This window comes from Ylistrum balloti, unplaced genomic scaffold (genome assembly GCF_031769215.1).
Source record: "Ylistrum balloti isolate Yb309-2 unplaced genomic scaffold, AGI_CSIRO_Ybal_v1 Utg370456, whole genome shotgun sequence".
NCBI classification, from domain to species: Eukaryota; Metazoa; Mollusca; class Bivalvia; order Pectinida; family Pectinidae; genus Ylistrum; species Ylistrum balloti.
This window is the reverse complement of record NW_026782302.1, coordinates 134,944-156,580: the sequence shown is the minus strand read 5'-3', so window position 1 is coordinate 156,580 and position 21,637 is coordinate 134,944. Positions and strand designations below refer to the sequence as shown.

The 21,637-nt window shown below is 35.6% G+C and overlaps 1 protein-coding gene across 1 annotated transcript in view; it reads right to left on the bottom strand.

The window, feature by feature from the left end:
* Window positions 1-21,637, bottom strand: part of LOC132555154 (leucine-rich repeat and coiled-coil domain-containing protein 1-like) — a 105,866-nt gene that overhangs the window by 18,635 nt on the left and 65,594 nt on the right. The window contains exons 13-14 of the mRNA XM_060219501.1: window positions 18,716-18,855; window positions 15,618-15,734 (exon numbers count right to left, since the gene is read on the bottom strand). Coding sequence (XP_060075484.1) covers window positions 15,618-15,734; window positions 18,716-18,855 — 257 coding nt within the window. The remainder of the gene's footprint in view (window positions 1-15,617; window positions 15,735-18,715; window positions 18,856-21,637) is intronic.

Below are 21,637 nucleotides of genomic sequence, written 5' to 3'. Positions count from 1 at the left end.
AAACAGGCTTATTACCAGACATGGACTTTTATTGGATTAAACAGGCTTATTACCCGACAGAGACTTTTGTTGGATTAAACAGGCTTATTACCCGACAGAGACTTTTGTTGGATTAAACAGGCTTATTACTAGACATGGACTTTTGTTGGATTAAACAGGCTTATTACCCGACAGAGACTTTTGTTGGATTAAACAGGCTTATTACTAGACATGGACTTTTGTTGGACTAAACAGGCTTATTACTAGACATGGACTTTTATTGGATTAAACAGGCTTATTACCCGACATGGACTTTTATTGGACTAAACAGGCTTATTACCAGACATGGACTTTTATTGGATTAAACAGGCTTATTACCAGACATGGACTTTTGTTGGATTAAACAGGGTTTTTACTAGTTGTTGGAATAAACAGGCTTATTACTAGACATGGACTTTTGTTGGACTAAACAGGACTTTTGTTGGATTAAACAGGCTTATTACCAGACAGGATTAAACAGGCTTATTACCATGGACTTGTTGTTGGACTAAACAGGCTTATTACTAGACATTTTTGTTGGATTAAACAGGCTTATTACCAGACATGGTTGGACTTTTATTGACATGATTTGTTGGATTAAACAGGCTTATTACCAGACATGGACTTTTATTGGATTAAACAGGCTTATTACCAGACATAGACTTTTGTTGGACTAAACAGGCTTATTACTAGACATGGACTTTTGTTGGATTAAACAGGCTTATTACCAGACATGGACTTTTGTTGGATTAAACAGGCTTATTACCAGACATGGACTTTTGTTGGATTAAACAGGCTTATTACCCGACAGAGACTTTTGTTGGATTAAACAGGCTTATTACCCGACAGAGACTTTTGTTGGATTAAACAGGCTTATTACCCGACAGAGACTTTTTGTTGGATTAAACAGGCTTATTACCAGACATGGACTTTTATTGGATTAAACAGGCTTATTACCAGACATGGACTTTTGTTGGACTAAATAGGCTTATTACCCGACAGAGACTTTTGTTGGATTAAACAGGCTTATTATCCGACAGAGACTTTTGTTGGACTAAACAGGCTTATTACTAGACATGGACTTTTATTGGATTAAACAGGCTTATTACCAGACATGGACTTTTGTTGGATTAAACAGGCTTATTACCAGACATGGACTTTTGTTGGATTAAACAGGCTTATTACCCGACATAGACTTTTGTTGGATTAAACAGGCTTATTACTAGACATGGACTTTTATTGGATTAAACAGGCTTATTACCAGACATGGACTTTTATTGGATTAAACAGGCTTATTACCAGACATGGACTTTTATTGGATTAAACAGGCTTATTACCCGACAGAGACTTTTGTTGGATTAAACAGGCTTATTACCAGACATGGACTTTTGTTGGATTAAACAGGCTTATTACCAGACATGGACTTTTGTTGGACTAAACAGGCTTATTACTAGACATGGACTTTTGTTGGACTAAACAGGCTTATTACCCGACAGAGACTTTTGTTGGATTAAACAGGCTTATTACTAGACATGGACTTTTGTTGGACTAAACAGGCTTATTACTAGACATGGACTTTTGTTGGATTAAACAGGCTTATTACCAGACATGGACTTTTGTTGGATTAAACAGGCTTATTACCAGACATAGACACTAAACAGGCTTATTACTAGACATGGACTTTTGTTGGACTAAACAGGCTTATTACCAGACATAGACTTTTGTTGGACTAAACAGGCTTATTACTAGACATGGACTTTTGTTGGACTAAACAGGCTTATTACCCGACAGAGACTTTTTGTTGGATTAAACAGGCTTATTACCAGACATGGACTTTTATTGGATTAAACAGGCTTATTACCAGACATGGACTTTTGTTGGACTAAACAGGCTTATTACCAGACATGGACTTTTGTTGGATTAAACAGGCTTATTACTAGACATGGACTTTTGTTGGATTAAACAGGCTTATTACCAGACATGGACTTTTGTTGGAGTAAATGTGCTTATTACCAGACAGACTTTTGGTCACATTACTCACTAATAAATATGATATTATTAACAATGAGATCTCAATTGTAATAATTGTTTATTTGTCATTTGTTCTTTTTCTCTTCTTTCCTGTCATTTGCTCTTAACTGTATGAAGTTTAAGAGTTCCTCTAATAACCAGCAAAATAAAAAATCTATAGAAGTCAAATGAAAGATGGCTACCTGTCAGCAATTTTGTTTTTCTCATCAGTCCAAAGAAAATCAAAAGGGTACAACAACGGACCAAGCAGACCCTCACATATGAAATTTGAGACAGATCCATCCAGTCCTCAAGAAAAGGCAAATTCTCATTGTCAAAATTCAAGATGGCTGAATGACAGCCATTTTGTTTTTCTGATCAGTCCCATAATCAAATGAGAACAATTAAGGACCAAAGGAACCTATATATGAAATCTGAGAAAAAATTATTCAGTAATTCTGAATAAATAGTGACAAAATCCACCATTGTCAAAATCCAAGATGGCCACCTATCAGCCATTTTGTTTTTCTGATCACTTTCAAAATCGAACTGTCATGAAATTTGAGAAAGATCAATTCTACACTTCTCAAGAAACAGCAAAAACAAAATCTGATCCCACCTATCAGCCATTTTGCTTTTCAGGTCAGTCTCCAAAAACAAAAGGGCACAACTAGGGAACACAGAGCACCTACATAAGAAATTTGAAAGAGATCCATCCTGTCCACAAGGAATAGAAATAACAAACTTTCATTGTAAAAATCAAAGATGGCCACCAGTTGTCAAAATTTTTTTTTGTTAATATGATAAGTCCCGAAAATTGAAGGGCATTAGAGACCAAGGGGCCTCTACATATGAAATTTGAGAAAGATCCATCCCGGACTTCTCAAGAAACGTCGATAAGTAGAAAGGTTTAAGGATGAATGATAGACGGATGACTGACCACAGATCCAGAACCATTTGATAATGATGAGCTAACTGTAATTGTTTAATGTCACACATAACTCAATTACACTATTTCCAAATCAGAAATCCTAAGCATCATTATAGAACATAGAAAGAGTTGTCAGTAAAATAAACAAGAGGCCTTAAAGATCATCTGAGTGTAGAGACAGATGATATATCAGCACTAGTACTAGTACAGTACTAGTGTAAATCAAATGATTAAAACAATTCAGAATATTTTAGCAGTTGAGATAATAACACAAGCATCACTAATCATTTCAGTATCTCAACATTCCCACAAAATTTCAGTCCAATGGCCGTATTAGATTTTGGACTGACCCGAACTTGGTCAGGACCATCCAAGGATCAAGGGTCACCTGCCCGACCACGTGGGTTTCCCCAGGTACTCCGGTTTCCTCCCATAACAAGACCCCTCGCGCGCTTACATCAGAGCCAACAAGAGTGATTAGTATAAGTTGACATAACTTGTTTCACAATTGTTGTAAAATAAATAAAGTTTATATTATATATATAACATTTCAGGCAAGTTTCAGCTCAATCCCACTGACTGAAGTTGAGAAGAGGGTCAAATTGTGAAAAACTTGCTCATATTTCACAATGTTGGACAAAACAGGCTTGCTATAGGTCATCTTGACCTTTAAGGTCATATATGACCTCATAAAACATGAACAAAAATTAGTGAGGACAGAATTGGGATACATATCCCCTCGACACTGGGTGAAATAGTTGCAGCCTGACCTGTCAGATCACCCCTGCACTGTACCAGTAATTCTGATTAATGAACATCCCAGTTCAACACACTAGTGAAAGCACTGAACACTTCACTATTATAACTGAAACATTCTTTTCAAAAATTCTTAAAATCTTCAAATCATTGATGATCTTCAAATGAACGTTTGAAATCTAATACCTCTAGTAAATCAGCACCAAAGAATTCTTCTTCTTTTTTCTCAGTATTATACATGAAAACTAATACACGAAATTAAGCATGAAGCATGCCATGCATTCGACACTCAGTAATGGAAGTACCAGTTGATCAGAGAGCTGTTTTATCAGCTAATGTATGAAGTAGTGTGCACTTTTGTCTCGTGTTTTGGTGCGGATTGATTTCTTCACGGGAGGCTTGTTTATGGTGACATGTGATTCAGGACTATCCTGTAGCACTTGACTTTTTTGATCTGGTCTGACACACCTCACACAAATTTCATATCCAGTGATTACATTACAATGTGTATGACAGTTAATAGCTCCATAAATCTATAGTCTGTCTGGTAATACCACGGCAACAGAGTATTTTCTTTATTTGGAGAGTGTTGTAAACGTTAACTACGAGAGAAACATTAATTACTTCATTCACTTAATGATAAAAGGTCCTTAAAGATAAAACCAACACTAAAAAAAACCTATAAAATTTGGCTGTAAGACCATCACTGATAGGGCATTCAAAGTGACTTGGACTCTATCGACTCTGTGGACAACTATGCTAGAGTTGGTAAAATGAGAATGTCATTAGATTTACATTCAGGGTGAACTAATTTTATTTGGTCAACTATTCTTTAAAGAACTTGGTAGCTTAAGATATAAAATGAAGGCAGAACACAAATCTGTAGCGTCTGATTGTGATATGTCAAGACAATTATCTTAATGATTTCCATAACTGTGGAATTGAGTCATCAGATAAGGTATATAATCCTTAACTACAGACACTGTTATGAGCTTCCTACATACGAAAATACTGGCTTGCTGAATTACTACGTTAACCCTGATGACATCCAATACTATGTAATCACACTTCAATATCTCATTTACAAGAAGAAAATTCACTGTTTCGCCAGCTTTATCAAAATTGTATTTCAATGTCCTAGAATTCCATTGTTTTATTTTGAAATTTTATTTTTAATCAACTTCTCATCAAACAAAGTAAAGCGAACATTATTGTGTTTTTGATAGAATTATATCAGTTTATAACTAAAGTAAAACTTGTTTAAGTAAAACATTCAAATAGAGCAGATGACTCAAACGTTTTGCTCAATCAGTCAAATATCATACTTCAAGGCTTTTTGGTTAATCAAAACAAGTTCTTTTCAAATTTGTTCAAAATTTAACACCTGTAACCTTGAAAATGGGTCAAGGTCATTTATTTTCACAATCTTTGTCAGGCTTCATACCAGCAACCCACCAGCCATATATTGTGACATTTACCCAGTTGGTTATTGAGATGAAGTTGTTCAAATGTAAAGTTTATACCAGACGGACTGATGGGCATATAAGAGATGCCGCACAACAGCATAACTTCACAACTTCACAACTTCACAACTTCACATGGTCCTTCGAAATCAGGGCATGAAGAATAAAAAAACAAGTGAAATTAAACATATAAATAAAAAGTGTCTCTTCTGAGCTTTGAATCCTCCAATGATAATTGAGATCGGTGATGTGGTTGCCTCTTTAAAAGTATATAGCTACAGCACTATGAATTTATGGACTGTTTGCTCCAAAGTACACATGCAGCTAACTTATAAATAACCCAGTAGTAGATTTCTAGTTCAGGAAAAAGTAGCTGATAAATTAACAGAATAGTGAATCACAGAGAGTAATACTACCAAATCATTTAGAAGCTTTGCAATAATGACTCTTCAAAAATGTATATACTCAAGTGTTTACAAAATGGCATGTCTTGAGGAACTGACGACCTAATTAGAATGTAATTGCATATATTCAGCAGGTAGCCCAATAATAATGTCAGGTGTGGTCAAATCATCTAACTTAGTCAAGATGTACTCAGATTAGTTGTATTGTAAAGTGGCTACGATCATTATCATAAATGTTTTGATTATTATATAAATACTTGTCTCTCTATTCAAAATCAGATATACTGAGTAAGAATCAATAAAATTACCAGTTAGTGATAAGGACATGCATGGACCTTCCTTGTTTATATTGGATTTCTTAAATTTTACAAGAATTCATTTAAATGACCTACATTGTTATTACTGGCTTTTCTAGTAAACTAGTCGAGAAAACATTCCTCTAAGTCTCGACTTAATGTCATTCTTAGCTAATCATCAAATCAGAGTTAATCTCCTTGTGATACCAATACTGAACACATTCTCTACAAACCTTACCTCTATTTAAGAATATTTTTTTTTATTCTAACACCAAATCTGAGAACATGACAAATAATGAGTCAGTTTGGTAAACCAACTTTTCTCTTCATCATCAATTAGTTTTCAGTTTGAATTTCTTGAAAAGTTAAGTTACTGTTTTTTTTTTCAAAAAAAGTTCAGTATCACATTGATGGTGTTTTGGTCTTGTTTAGACTGCAATGACCAGTTAGTGACCACAGCTACACCAATCAGCTTCCCATCAGAACAGAATGAATTACAACTAGAGGAGGCAACAGGGATTCTCACAAGTGTTTTCAGCTGGACACCAGTAGGATTGTGTCTTTATTACAGTAAACACTTGCGATAAAATTACTGACTGACGAGAGTTGTGAACTGTCAATGACATTGGTAAGTCACTTGATATTAAGTAGAAAATCAAACACTAGCATGCTAGACAGTGAACAGTGGAAAAGGAAGACAAAGTATCCCAACAGTAATTCACCAAACAGATGTGAAAATGAAAAGGTAATCATAAATGAAATTAAAACCCAGAAACAGTGCCTGACTCTTCTGAATATTGCTAACTATTCTAGGACTTTCTAAAACATCTTCTGGGTGTAAAAAAATTGTCAATATACTGTTGATGAATTCTTCAGAATTCTGTTGACATTGTTGATTTGTAGATTCATTCCTAGTTGTGATCTGATGGTGTGACATGTTCTGAACATCATCATCAATTGTATATTGGTGTATTACAATCTGGGGCTTCTTGATTCATTATTGTTTGATTTCTACACAGTGACACAATTACAAGGCCTTACCAGAATCCATGATCCAGTATTTACACAAATTATGATGATTTAAAACTTTGATTTAGAACAAGTTCTAGACACTTCATTTGTAATTTTAAAGTTTGATAAATGTCCTATCTAAAAAAAATTCAATTCAAAATAATTCGTCTTCCTGGTAATATCTCTGATGATAGATAACCATAGGCTGGCAGCCAACAGACGGCCAGGATTCAACTATAGTAAAAACACCTACTTCATCATTTCAACAGTCAATTAAAGGACCAGTTGAAAGCTACCACCTACTCTAGGATGATGTATCGGTCATTTAGCGGTCAATGTTGAACCTTTTCCTAATCATCATGGAACTACACTTGCTGACAGATAGAAATACCAAACAAACATGTTGTTAGAGACTGGGTGCCCTTATATACCTTTGTTGCCAGAGATCAGACGCTTTCAAACTAAATAGCTGTTCATTAATTTTTGTAAACAGTGATTGAGTTTTCAATATCATGTACTTAATGAACAAATATTTACACAAATGAGGAAGGAGTCGGAAAGGTGACATTATGTTTTCATATTTAATATTATAGGTTTAGGATTCTACAACTGTTATGACTCTACAGTAAGATTTCTTCAAGTGAATTCTGTATATCTAAGTCAATATGGTTACAGCATGATTGTGTTCATTCCCAGCAAATTTATATGGTTTTAGAATGGGGAATGACAAGTGCTTCTATGTGATAAACAAAGCAAGAATTCTACAGAAAAAGCTGAAGGGAATTCAGTCTATTTATTTCTAAGAAATTAAGATTCCCCTCGGATAAAATCTGAGGGGTTTTACATTGAAAGGCATAGGTGTATAATTTGTCTACAATCACCCAATGAAGTATTTTCAGATGTTCATAATTTAGCAGTCTCTTTTAAAAGACATTTGTTCAAAACAAAAGATAAAAACAGACAATTGGATTCAATAAATGTTATTTTTGCTATTCGGTTATGATTAAATTTTCCATAATATGTTCTGATCATAGCAAATTCATGACCAGCTACATAGACCCAGTCAAATCTGTATCATTTGTCTTTCCAATAAATACAAATTGATTGCTGCACGGTCAGGATTGTCCTCGATACAGAAGATGTATAAATCTGACCACCAGGAGAAGTGATTTATCCAGACAATAACTGGGTTAACAACATGACACCAGGTTAGTGCTATTATCCAATTTCTTTCCTCCTTGCAAAAAAAAAAAGAATTAAAAAAATTTCATCATAAGGTAGTAAGTAATGTTCCAGAGACAGAAATAGAAAAGTGATTTAGACTGCAGGCAGAAAATTTTCATCGCGGAAAATCTTAAATTAGAATGAGTCAATCAAGAACATTTTATAGGTTCTACTGGCGACAGTATCTTACAACAGTGGACAACCCAATTACAATATCGACAGTCTTACCACTGACAATGTAGGTCAAGTCAAAATCAGTCTAGAGAGTTCTAACTGTAGTAATCATAGCACTAAATTGATGTTTATAGGGGGGTGTTTTATCGGTGGTGTTCATCATTTCCAGCAGACAGAATAAACACAGCTCCCTATCACTGTGAGCTAATTAATTCCGGAAACCCTACCATTGCTGGCATGCAATATTGGAATTCATCTGGTATTCGTGTCCAGGAGACATATGTGTCAATATTCTCTGTGTTCCAAAAATGTCAGTGTTGTTGGCATCTCCAGAAGTATACACAATATATACAAAATGTTTACTAAAGGCCTGATAATGGTTACAAATATGGGATATTGCTCACATTTGACATATAATTGAACAAATGTAGAGAATACAAGGACCACAACATACAGAAGAAATCTTATATTACCCTTCAGTAGACATTCCTGAAGGAGTTTAACATTCCAACACATCACCTTACAGAGATATTTCATTTATGAAATTTAACACAAAATATAAAATAGACATTGATCATCCCTAAGCATAGTTATCATCTCAAAACCAAAAATCTAGCAAGAATAACCTTTGTAGTTGACCTTTTGACCCCAAACACAATCTCACACCAGGTCTCCTACTAAAGTAATATTGTATCAGGTGTCAACCTAATCAGTCATCCCTAACTCAAGTTATCATTTGAAAACCAAAAATCTATTTTTAACAAAAGTAACCTACATGAATGACCTTTTGACCCCAATCACAATCCCACAATATGTCTCCTACTAAAGCAATATTGTATCAAGTTTCAACCTATTCGGTCATCCCTTATGAAAGTTACCTCTGGAAAACACACATCTATTTTTAGTAATAGTGACCTTTGTAGTTGACCTTTTGACCCCAATCACAATCTCACACTATGCCTCCTGCTAAACTAATAATGTACCAAGTTTCAACCTAATTGGTCATCCCTTACTAAAGTTATCATCTGGAAATTAAAAGTCTATTTTAAGCAAGAGTGACCTTTGAAGTTGACCTTTTGACACCAATCACAATCTCATACTAGGTCTCTTGCTGCACTAACAATGTATCAAATTTCTAGTTAATTGGCCATCCCTTGCTCATGTTGCCATCAGGAAACTGATTCTAGAGCTGGTGACCTGGACCAGACTGAGTGTTCACAATGGAAACGACAGGAATTGGCCTGAATTTGAAATACCAGACAGGGAAGAAAGTATGGATACACCTGGTAGTCTGATTTTATGCCTTAGATCTCCAATTATATATTGGGTTGCTTTTCCTGGTAAGTTCAGGCCTGAAAGTAGGAATCTAGGACATAAAAGTCACATTCAGTGGAAAGGTAACTGCAAAATGAAATGGAACCAGTTCAAGTATTCCATCGAGGAATACTTGGAAAAACATCCCTTCCTAAGTTTATTCTAATCCAGCTATGGTCCAATGGCTTGGGATATAAAAAATCAGAGGTATTGATAGAGCAGGTGAATTGTGATCTGTTATTAGAAGTCCTGTGTTCTATTTGTTTGGAGAGATATTTCATCTAGGAGCTATGGGTATGCAGCATTGCATCCTTACAAAGCTGTTACACTGAATAAGACATGATGTAGGGTTAACTCTGTAGCATGTAACTTTGTTCTTCAGGAGATGGGATAACTATTCTGGATAAACCCTTATTTCATATGGAAGGAGTTTATCTTTATAACTTTGGTTTCTGGATATGCCTGAATGATTTTGTGGGAGCATTTGAAATGTTTACCACAACTGAACAGCTTTCCTCCAGTCCGATTATAATAATAAAAAAATTGGGTTTTCATAAAAAAAGTTGTTCAAAAATTTTAACACATTTTGGAACCATGTGACCTTGAAAGTAGGTCAAGGTCATTCACAAGGTCATTCATTTGAACAAATTTGATAGCCCTTATTCCCATCATGCTTTAGGTCTAATATCAACATCCTGGACTGTTTGGCCATTTCGACAAAGTTGTTTGAAGATATATCAACGTGTTTAACCATGAATCAACTTAAAGTTTAATCAACAAGGATGAAGACACTTGTTGATGCAGCGGTGTTCAGAATATTAAAAGTTAACTGAAGAGATCATAACATAAGAAATCTAATAGGCCTCTAGGCACGCTCTACATGACAAGTTGGTATCAACCAACAACCAATCATAATGGAGAACAGAATTGAGCCCTCTCAATTAACAACTGACCCACATTCAATTCTGAAAGGATAATGCAGTTAATATTCCTAGACCTATTTTCCAGAATCCTACCTATTCATATAGCTTAGTATACCTCACTTGTATCCAGAAAGGACTTGGTCACTATGGTGATACTCTTTGTCACATCTTATCTTGTAACATTCACATTTAAGATTAATTTCCAACCGTTTGATCCATAGCTTGAGATGTTAAACAAATTTTATTAGTCCATGAAGTTTTATGATAATTATGTGATTATGGTGTCTCTACAGATTACTTGTATTATACAAGAGATCAGCGTTATTAAACCACATTGATCAATAATGCATCAACAGTATAATTGCTGTCACACAATAAATAAATGAAACACTATACAAATCTGTAGCTACTATACCTAGGTAACAAGTATTACTACAATCAATTATCAAGATTTATCTGTAAAACCCTGGTATACTGCCAAGATTTATCTGTAAAACCTTGTTATACTGCCAGGATTTATCTGATTTATCTGCCAAGATTTATCTGTAAAACCTTGTTATACTGCCAAGATTTATCTATAAAACCTTGTCATACTGCCAAGATTTATCTGTAAAACCTTGTCATACTGCCAAGATTTATCTGTAAAACCTTGTTATAATGCCAAGATTTATCTGTAAAACCTTGTCATACTGCCAAGATTTATCTGTAAAACCTTGTTATACTGCAAAGATTTATTTGTAAAACTTTGGTATATTGTCAAGACCTCTCTGTTAAATCTTGTTATACTGCAAAAATTTATCAGTTTAACCTTATTCTAAAATAATGGTAATGTAAAATACCTTTTTATTGGATAATATCATGATCTAATCCCCGATATACTCATGAATTCTGATGCTAGCCCAAATATGGCTGCCATCTTTCTGGAGAAATTTATTATTATAACTACATGCTAAAATGTGACATGGAAATATGAAGTGGAGAATACCATGATGACGTGAAATGTCCTGATTGACAGTAATCTCAGAATGTTGATAAAATGATAAGTGTGCCTATATCGTTAGAGTAGGTGATACTCTCAATCCTGGGACCAACTTCTATCGTAACCTCACAACTAAACAAAGTTACATTACATGGTATTGTCCCCTACTTTTACTGGATAAAAATATTGAGAATAATACACAAATCCCAATCTCCATTTGAAAGAAACACGCCTACAACTTCTATTGAGTCTCTTGTGATGATCTCTTGTCAATGCCTCTCTACATATAACGTCCATTGTTTTGTCGATCTACTTTAATGAACAACTTTATTTACCATTCACAGATAGACATGACAAATCTTTGGTATATCCGTCAGAAATCAATAAAAATGATAATCCATGTAGAAAAACACTTTAAGCCTTTTTATACGCCTTGATCTACATCTTGACCAGAATTAACTTGACAGGAAAGTAGGCAGACTTTAGGAATTTTGTTGATATTGAGATAATTTCAACACTTTTAAACTCCAATTATTTTGGAATGGAGATATCATGCTTGTTTTTATACATATACTAGAGATCAGATCATGATTTTTGTTGTTTTAACACTCAACTTGACTGCCTCTCATATTAAAACTGTAAGTCATTATCTCCAGTACATGTATTAAAGCAAGCATACTATTCCCTAATTATACTGCCAAGACTTATTAGTGAAACCTTGTTATACTGCCAAGAGTTATCATTAAAACCTTGTTTTGTCAGAATTTATCTGTAAAATCTTGTCAAACTGTTAACACTTATTTCTAAGCTGCCACTAAACAACTAGACTGAGGCTGTGAGAATCAAGAGAAGTCATCAGACTACAAAGACTCCAGAAAAGTGAAAGACTCGAACTAGACTCATATCAATCCAGAGTATTACTGGAAGGTCAAACTAGACTCATATCAATCCAGAGTATTACTGGAAGGTCAAACTAGACTCATATCAATCCAGAGTATTACTGGAAGGTCAAACTAGACTCATATCAATCCAGAGTATTACTGGAAGGTCAAACTAGACTCATAAGGTCAATCCAGAGTATTACTGGAAGGTCAAACTAGACTCATATCAATCCAGAGTATTAAAGGTCAAACTGGAAGGTCAAACTAGACTCATATCAATCCAGAGTAGTACTGGAAGGTCAAACTAGACTCATATCAATCCAGAGTATTACTGGAAGGTCAAACTTGACTCATATCAAGCTGGAGTAGTACTGGAAGGTCAAACTAGACTCATATCAATCCAGAGTAGTACTGGAAGGTCAAACTAGACTCATATCAATCCAGAGTATTACTGGAAGGTCAAACTAGACTCATATCAATCCAGAGTATTACTGGAAGGTCAAACTAGACTCATATCAATCCAGAGTATTACTGGAAGGTCAAACTAGACTCATATCAATCAAGTATTACAAGGTCAAACTAGACTATATCAATCTGGAGTAACTGGTCAAACTAGACTCATATCAATCCAGAGTATTACTGGAAGGTCAAACTAGACTCATATCAATCCAGAGTATTACTGGAAGGTCAAACTAGACTCATATCAATCCAGAGTATTACTGGAAGGTCAAACTAGACTCATATCAATCCAGAGTATTACTGGAAGGTCAAACTAGACTCATATCAATCCAGAGTATTACTGGAAGGTCAAACTAGACTCATATCAATCCAGAGTAGTACTGGAAGGTCAAACTAGACTCATATCAAGCTGGAGTAGTACTGGAAGGTCAAACTAGACTCATATCAATCCAGAGTAGTACTGGAAGGTCAAACTAGACTCATATCAATCCAGAGTAGTACTGGAAGGTCAAACTAGACTCATATCAATCCAGAGTATTACTGGAAGGTCAAACTAGACTCATATCAATCCAGAGTATTACTGGAAGGTCAAACTAGACTCATATCAAGCTGGAGTATTACTGGAAGGTCAAACTAGACTCATATCAAGCTGGAGTATTACTGGAAGGTCAAACTAGACTCATATCAAGCTGGAGTATTACTGGAAGGTCAAACTAGACTCATATCAATCCAGAGTATTACTGGAAGGTCAAACTAGACTCATATCAAGTTGGAGTATTACTAGAAGGTCCAACTAGACTCATATCAATCCAGAGTAGTACTAGAAGGACAAACTAGACTCTCAAATAATCTAGAGAAGTATCTTAAAGATACCAGACTAAAAATAAATGAACAACCCCAAAGAAGTTTGAGTTAGCTAAATAATATAAGGCAAACAAAACTACAAATCCTCTTGATGTTTGAGAAGACAAGCTTAAAATTAAATGACTAAAGTGCAATAAATAGAATTTTCATCTGATCAATCATACCAAAAAAAAAAGACTTCAAATTTCAGATTTGGTTTTAAATTAAAAAGTCTCAAAACAGATTATCAACTGATCAATATAAATTATGTCAAAGATGACAATCAAGTTGAAACTAGTGGAATGTTTGTCACTGATTTGTCCCCCGGTAGTCTTGTAGTGTCAGGGATTAGCACATCGATTCCGCTGCACTTAAAATTTTGCTGCATTTGCAGATTAGATAGGAAGAAGCGTGTGACAAATTTCCTGACAGCCGAAAATTCCTTTGTTATCAAACCAGGGACATCTAGCTCACTGCTGTCAGGACTCTTCACAGGCTATGTTATATATACCAGCATATCAGAATTCATTTTCTCACATCAATAAATCATCATTCTTGCTTGTTGGTACATGTACCTATAGAACCTTTGAAAGGTGCATCATCTATAGTGCAGTCAGGCAGAAACTAATGGGTTCCATCAATAGTGTTGTAGAATAGAGAAAGTGGTGTGTACTTTTTCCAGCTCAGCAGAATTTCATAAATAAATCACTGCTGAGGCCTCTGCAGCAGACTGATCAAATTCAAACAAGGCTCTCTACAGGCACTAGCCATCCTTGAATTCAAATGGTTGTTTAGACCCATTATTTTCGCTTTAAATTTCCCTTCCCTTAGAGTTCAATGGGACTCAATAAACCGGGGATTATTTGGTCACTTAAGGAAAGGATCAGTTTGGAAAAAGAGATCAAATTCAAAGTTTGTTCGTCTCAATCTGCATGTGATTGCTTTATACCTAGGCCATCTTGCAAATGCATTATATGGTAATTTGTACTACATAGAACAGCCTAATCTCCAATTTATAGTGGGTTTTTTGGGGTTTTTTTATCTATTCATTCATTTAATTTTATTTATCTTTATTTCTAGTGTTTTTTTGTTGTTTATGTCTTTGGGTTCTGTCTTTGTTTGGAAAAGTGAAAGGTCAGAAATTGAGTCACAGAAAATAAGTGAATTTTCATTGAGTGTGTAACAAACATTTGACTGTGTAACAAAATGTGTTTGTTTTTGTAGTACACACCCTAGAGACTTGTGTTTATCTATCAAACAATGAAAATTTGTGATTTGTGGTTAGGAATCAATGGGTCGGCAGATCACTACACTCAATGGCACACCAATACATCTAGATATACTGAAGATTTGTAATACTCCAAGGATAAAGAGTACATCACTACAGCTATGTTAGATAAAAACAGAAAGCCACTAGAGAATCCTGCCTGATGCTGTCCCTTGCTTTAACTTGTTCTGAACTAAGACTTGCATGACATCTTGAGAGTCCTAGAAAAGTGTCCCCTTTTTTTTGTGAGGTCTTAAGACCCTGTAGTAAACAAACTCTGCTTTTTTTCGATGCCAATGTCTTAAACACCTTTGTGTTAATATTTGAAGTGTTTAGCAAGTTTGAGTATCTAACCAAAAATAAGAACATGACAAAAACTTCATGTCGTTGCTTGCTACCACAATACTTCCTCCAAAATAGACTAGTTTCTGTCCAGCTTATTACACCGAAAACAAAACGGCAAACTTGGAGTCTACCTTTAATTTCTGATGCATAACAGATGAGAAATACTGAAGACAACATTTAGATAAGTACAGGTAAAGAAGAAGTACTTGTGTATAAAACAAAAAATATGAAGAATGACATGCTGAGCAGATAAACAGTCATCACTCTAATCATGTTTCCGTGCAAATATTCAATTAATGTGATAAAAAGTAAAACTTACTTGTCTTGCTGGGCACGAATCTCGCCCTCATACTGTTTCTCAGCACGGCGTTTTTCCTGTTGTATCAGATTGTCCATTTCTTGACTGTTAGGTCGGACACATAGTTTCATCTCATCTCTGAAATACATGCAAGCTCATCAACATATAGCAGTAAAGTGAAAGAATCCTAAAAACAAAGCCTTTCATCAGCACCAAGCCTCTGAGCCATGAGAACCTGTTCACCAAGTCTCTGAGCCGTGAGAACCTGTTCACCAAGTCTCTGAGCCATGAGAACCTGTTCACCAAGTCTCTGAGCCGTGAGAACCTGTTCACCAAGTCTCTGAGCCATGAGAACCTGTTCAACAAGTCTCTGAGCCATGAGAACCTGTTCCCAAGTCTCTGAGCCGTGAGAACCTGTTCAACAAGTCTCTGAGCCATGAGAACCTGTTCACCAAGTCTCTGAGCCGTGAGAACCTGTTCACCAAGTCTCTGAGCCGTGAGAACCTGTTCAACAAGTCTCTGAGCCATGAGAACCTGTTCCCAAGTCTCTGAGCCGTGAGAACCTGTTCACCAAGTCTCTGAGCCATGAGAACCTGTTCACCAAGTCTCTGAGCCATGAGAACCTGTTCCCAAGTCTCTGAGCCGTGAGAACCTGTTCCCAAGTCTCTGAGCCATGAGAACCTGTTCCCAACTCTCTGAGCCGTTAGAACCTGTTTACCAAGTCTCTGAGCCGTGAGAACCTGTTCACCAAGTCTCTGAGCCGTGAGAACCTGTTCACCAAGTCTCTGAGCGGTGAGAACCTGTTCACCAAGTCTTTGAACCGTGAGAACCTGTTCACCAAGTCTCTGAGCCATGAGAACCTGTTCATTCAACAATTAGTCAATGAACCATGAGAACTAGGTCACTTAACAATTAACTGATGAACCATGAGAACTAGGTCACCAAGCAATTAGTCAATGAACCATGAGAACTAGGTCACCCAACAATGAATCAATGAACCATGAGAACTAGGTCACTAAATAATTAATTGCTGAACCATGAGAACTAGGTCACCAAGCAATGAGTCATTGAGTAATGAGAACTTGGTCACTCAACAATAAGTCACTGAACCATTGAAACTAGGTCTCCCTTCAACATGAGGCCTAGTGGCCTTGATGGTTACCTGAGGTCAGCAATATTGCATATAAATGCTATTTGAGTAGGTAACTTTCAAGTGTAACATAACAGAAATTGTGACATTAAAGATATAATGATTTATGCAATATGATTCCAGTCTCTAGGAATCAGCCGGTGTAAATGTAAGTCTAGAACTTGAGATGTTTAAAGAAATATCTCAAGCAACCAGCATTTTTGGTAAGGCCATAGGAAACTTGAGTTATTCCACAAAATGGATTTTCCATTATTGCAACAATAACCTCAACCTTTTCCTTCTGGGTCTAAAAAGTAATCCCTAGCAACACTTTCATTAAGAAAGCATTGAGTGAAGTTTGAGTTTGATCAGCCCTAGGGAAGTTATATCATGAAAACCAATTTTCTACTTAGAGTGACAGTAATCTGAACCATTTAACCTGGAACCTGAGAAGCAATTCAAAGTAAGCCTTTGATTGGCAAAAGCAAACTCTAGTTTTCACATGGAAACTATTTTCTATTTATAGAAATTTTTGTCTATTAGTATCTATCTAGTAACAGTTACCTTGACCATTGACCTTCAAAATTGTAAAGCAATCCCAAGCAAAACTTTCACTAACGAAGTACTGTATGAAGTTTGGGTTAGATTGGCCAAAACAAACTCTAGTTTTCACATGGAAACTATTATATATTTATAGTAACAGTGACCTTAACCTGTGACCTTTGATGATGAAAAACTATCCCATGAAAGCAATTTCAATAAGGAAGCACTGTATGAATTTTGAGCTTGATCAGCCCCAGGAAACTCACGTTATTAAAGTGCTGACAGAAAAACAGATAAAATGACACTGTAATTACCATAGAGCACCCACGCTTTCATGCTCGGTCCTAAATATGATTAAACATTAAGCATTAGATGGGACTTTAAAGTGAATCTTCATGAAAATCTGTGAGATCTGGTGTTGCTATTGGTTTGTCACCACACTGATATATGCCATGTATTTTTTTTTTTTTTTTTTTAAATTGCATCAAACCCCATGATACTGCAGTAATGACAGCTTTATGGTCCATCAAAGACATTGTCATCCTCGTTGTCATCATCATCACTTCTTCTTATGCCTTTCTCAATAATGTAGGTTTCATTGATGCCTCATATGCAGACATCAACAAATTTAGTTCAAGTTCGACAAGAACCAACTTCCATTTGTAAAGACGAAGTTAAAAGATAAAATAAGATAAGAAGGCGCCTTGAAATTCTGCCAATAATCATAGAGTTGATACATAAATCTGACATAATGAATATGTATGCTGTAATGATCAACAGTACGGTGACTACACACAGCATACAGTTCAAGCTAATGCCCAGAAAGCCATTTACTGCTATACAAACTCATTTAACACTGAATGGATTCATTTCCCAACCTATTTTTTAGGACAGAGACTTTCACATGAGTGAAGTATTTAATTCTAAGAAATGTTTATTTCACGGTTGAATCTTTCTGTGAGATTTCGTAATGGAAGCCTATCTGTATAACAGTATATTGCCAGATAAGATTAACGCTCACTATAGACATAATCCTTTAAGATTTCCAGTCGTCAAGACTGCAGAATACTGAGCTCAACTTTTAGTCTAAAGATTTAATATGATACAATACTAAAACCTCATAAATGTCCTATTCGCTGGATGTACTGAGTGCTTTGCCACCCCAGCGAGCATTTTCTAATCCACTATTCCTGACTTTACAGATACATATGTAAAATGAACTAAAAAAAAAAAATATTTGATGATTAATTTTGCTATAAGCTTAGCTTTCAATAGTATGACCTTTGAACCCCCAATATTTACCTGTGCTATTGTTAAATCCCCATCAGAAACCCCCTCCCTGACACTTACCTGTGCTATTGTTAAACCCACATCAGACACACCCCTCCCTGACACTTACCTATGCTATATTAAACCTACATCAGACACACCCCTCCCAAACACTTACCTGTGCTGTTGTTCTCGGCTAGCCAATAGTTCCTGTAGTTGATGGATTTGACCCTTCTGTTTCTCGCTGGTTATCTTCAACATCTCTAGCTCTCGATTCAAGGCAGAGGCTCGCATCTGTGCATCATGAGCCTTTTTTTGCTGTAGGCAAAAAATGATAAAATCACTGAAGATCTTTACACTTAAAATGATAAAGACTCACAGAAATGAAATATTGACGAAAATTTTTTGAAAATTTTAAGACATGGAAAAGTAATTTGTTTTTAAAGTGAATCAAAACAGACTTCACTTGTAAACCAACTTACTTTCATTCATTTCAGCAATATGTTTGCATAGAGTTGCTGTCACTTAAGTGTAATTAACTTTCAAATACATGAAGTGTCCCCATGTTTTTGCTTAGATAGCAATGTGAGGATCGATCACAGTTAATGTGAAGATCGATCACAGCTAATGTGAAGGTTAATCTCAGTTAATGTGGAGGTCAATCACAGTTAATGTGAAGATCGATCACAGCTAATGTGAAGGTCAATCTCAGTTAATGTGAAGGTCAATCACAGTTAATGTGAAGATCGATCACAGTTAATGTGATGATCGATCACAGTAAATGTGAAGATCGATCACAGTTATTGTGAAGATCGATCACAGTTAATGTGAAGATCGATCACAGTTAATGTGATGATCGATCACAGTAAATGTGAAGATCGATCACAGTTAATGTGAAGGTCAATCACAGTTAATGTGAAGATGGATCACAGTTAATGTGAAGATCGATCACAGTTAATGTGAAGATCGATCACAGTTAATGTGATGATCGATCACAGTAAATGTGAAGATCGATCACAGTTAATGTGAAGGTCAATCACAGTTAATGTGAAGATCGATCACAGTTATTCAAAGAAGCCTGTATGGCTTCATACAACGATGACCCAGTGTTAGAATTCACGAAAGGACAGGACAGGGATCAGGGACCAGGGATCAGGACAGAAAGGATGGGACAGGACAGGATTGAAAGAAGGTCATTAGGGGACAAGACAAGAAAAGGATCACCAATATATGTACTAATAATTCTAACCAAGTCTGAAATATTTCAAATGAAAATTAAACAAATTATGCTCAAAATTTAATTTTCCTATATCACTAATTTTGATAAAACACCTTAAGACCCCTCCATCTATAAGGAGCATTAGATTCTACCACATATAGGTGTAGAGAAAATGATTTTTAAACTTTAAGACAATTTGATCCCTTAATCCCCCTTCCCCATCAGGCCCTGGAGACTGCATGGGGACAATGCAATTCACAATTTTTTAAACTGGTGCGGGAGATAAAATTTTAAGTCCATAATGTAAAAAGTAACAGATGCACAATGTCATAAAAGGCGGTTGCAATGAGGTCTAAAGATTTTATGTGAATTTATTCAAATATAACAAATTTCTAAAAGACACTACTTTATCATGTCTATAATGAAAGGCTTTGCCAGATCAGATAATTTGATAAAGCTTTCTAAGGTTTGATGAGACAACATCTGAAACAAGAATGTCATCCACAAACATGTAACAGATGAACATAACAGCAATTGATGAGTAAAGATGTCCAAAAACAGCACAACATCACAGTTAAACAAACATATCATCGTCTTACTGATAATGTGTGAGCAATCAAACATTGGATTCATTATTGCATGGTCTTAATTGACTGCAGAAACTGCTGTGATTATTCTACCTGATGTAATAACAAACAGATTTCAATATGTTATAGAGCTCTTATCAGTGTCTTATAAAGTGTCTGTCAGGTTTATACAAAGCGACTCTGCCAATTTAATGGCATGAACAATTTCCCTGTATCTTGTCCAGCTATTTCAGGAATATCAATTTTCTCTTTGAAAGAGAATTTTGAAAAGCATATCAAAGAGATAAAACCTGAGAGCAGAATTAAGATGTCTGTTATCCAGTCTAGCTTTAGGAGGAACTTAATAACACATTTTAAAACTGTTTTCTCAGCAGTTCCTTCACCACTTTTTTATGATTGATTTCATTGATTCAGTCAACACCCTACTATCACTTTCAAATCAGTATCTGTCTTTTCATTTAATTGCAATTTATTTTTCTATGTGGCTGTTTTGATCTGTCCTGTTTTCTGTATTCCTTGTTTAAATCTGTCAAGTTTTCTTTTTTCTTGTTCTGATCTGTTGGTTTAATTGTCTGTGTTCCTGTTCTGATCTGTTGGTTTAATTGTCTGTGTTCCTGTTCTGATCTGTTGGTTTAATTGTCTGTGTTCCTGTTCTGATGTGTTGGTTTAATTGTCTGTGTTCCTGTTCTGATCTGTTGGTTTAATTGTCTGTGTTCCTGTTCTGATCTGTTGGTTTAATTGTCTGTGTTCCTGATCTGATCTGTTGGTTTAATTGTCTGTGTTCCTGATCTGATCTGTTGGTTTGTCTGTGTTCCTGTTCTGATCTGTTGGTTTAATTGTCTGTGTTCCTGTTCTGATCTGTTGGTTTAATTGTCTGTGTTCCTGTTCTGATCTGTTGGTTTAATTGTCTGTGTTCCTGTTCTGATCTGTTGGTTTAATTGTCTGTGTTCCTGTTCTGATCTGTTGGTTTAATTGTCTGTGTTCCTGTTCTGATCTGTTGGTTTAATTGTCTGTGTTCCTGTTCTGATCTGTTGGTTTAATTGTGTTCCTGTTCTGATCTGTGTTCCTGTTCTGATCTGTTGGTTTAATTGTCTGTGTTCCTGTTCTGATCTGTTGGTTTAATTGTCTGTGTTCCTGTTCTGATCTGTTGGTTTAATTGTCTGTGTTCCTGTTCTGATGTGTTGGTTTAATTGTCTGTGTTCCTGTTCTGATCTGTTGGTTTAATTGTCTGGGTTCCTGATCTGATCTGTTGTTCTGATGTGTTGGTTTAATTGTCTGGGTTCCTGATCTGATC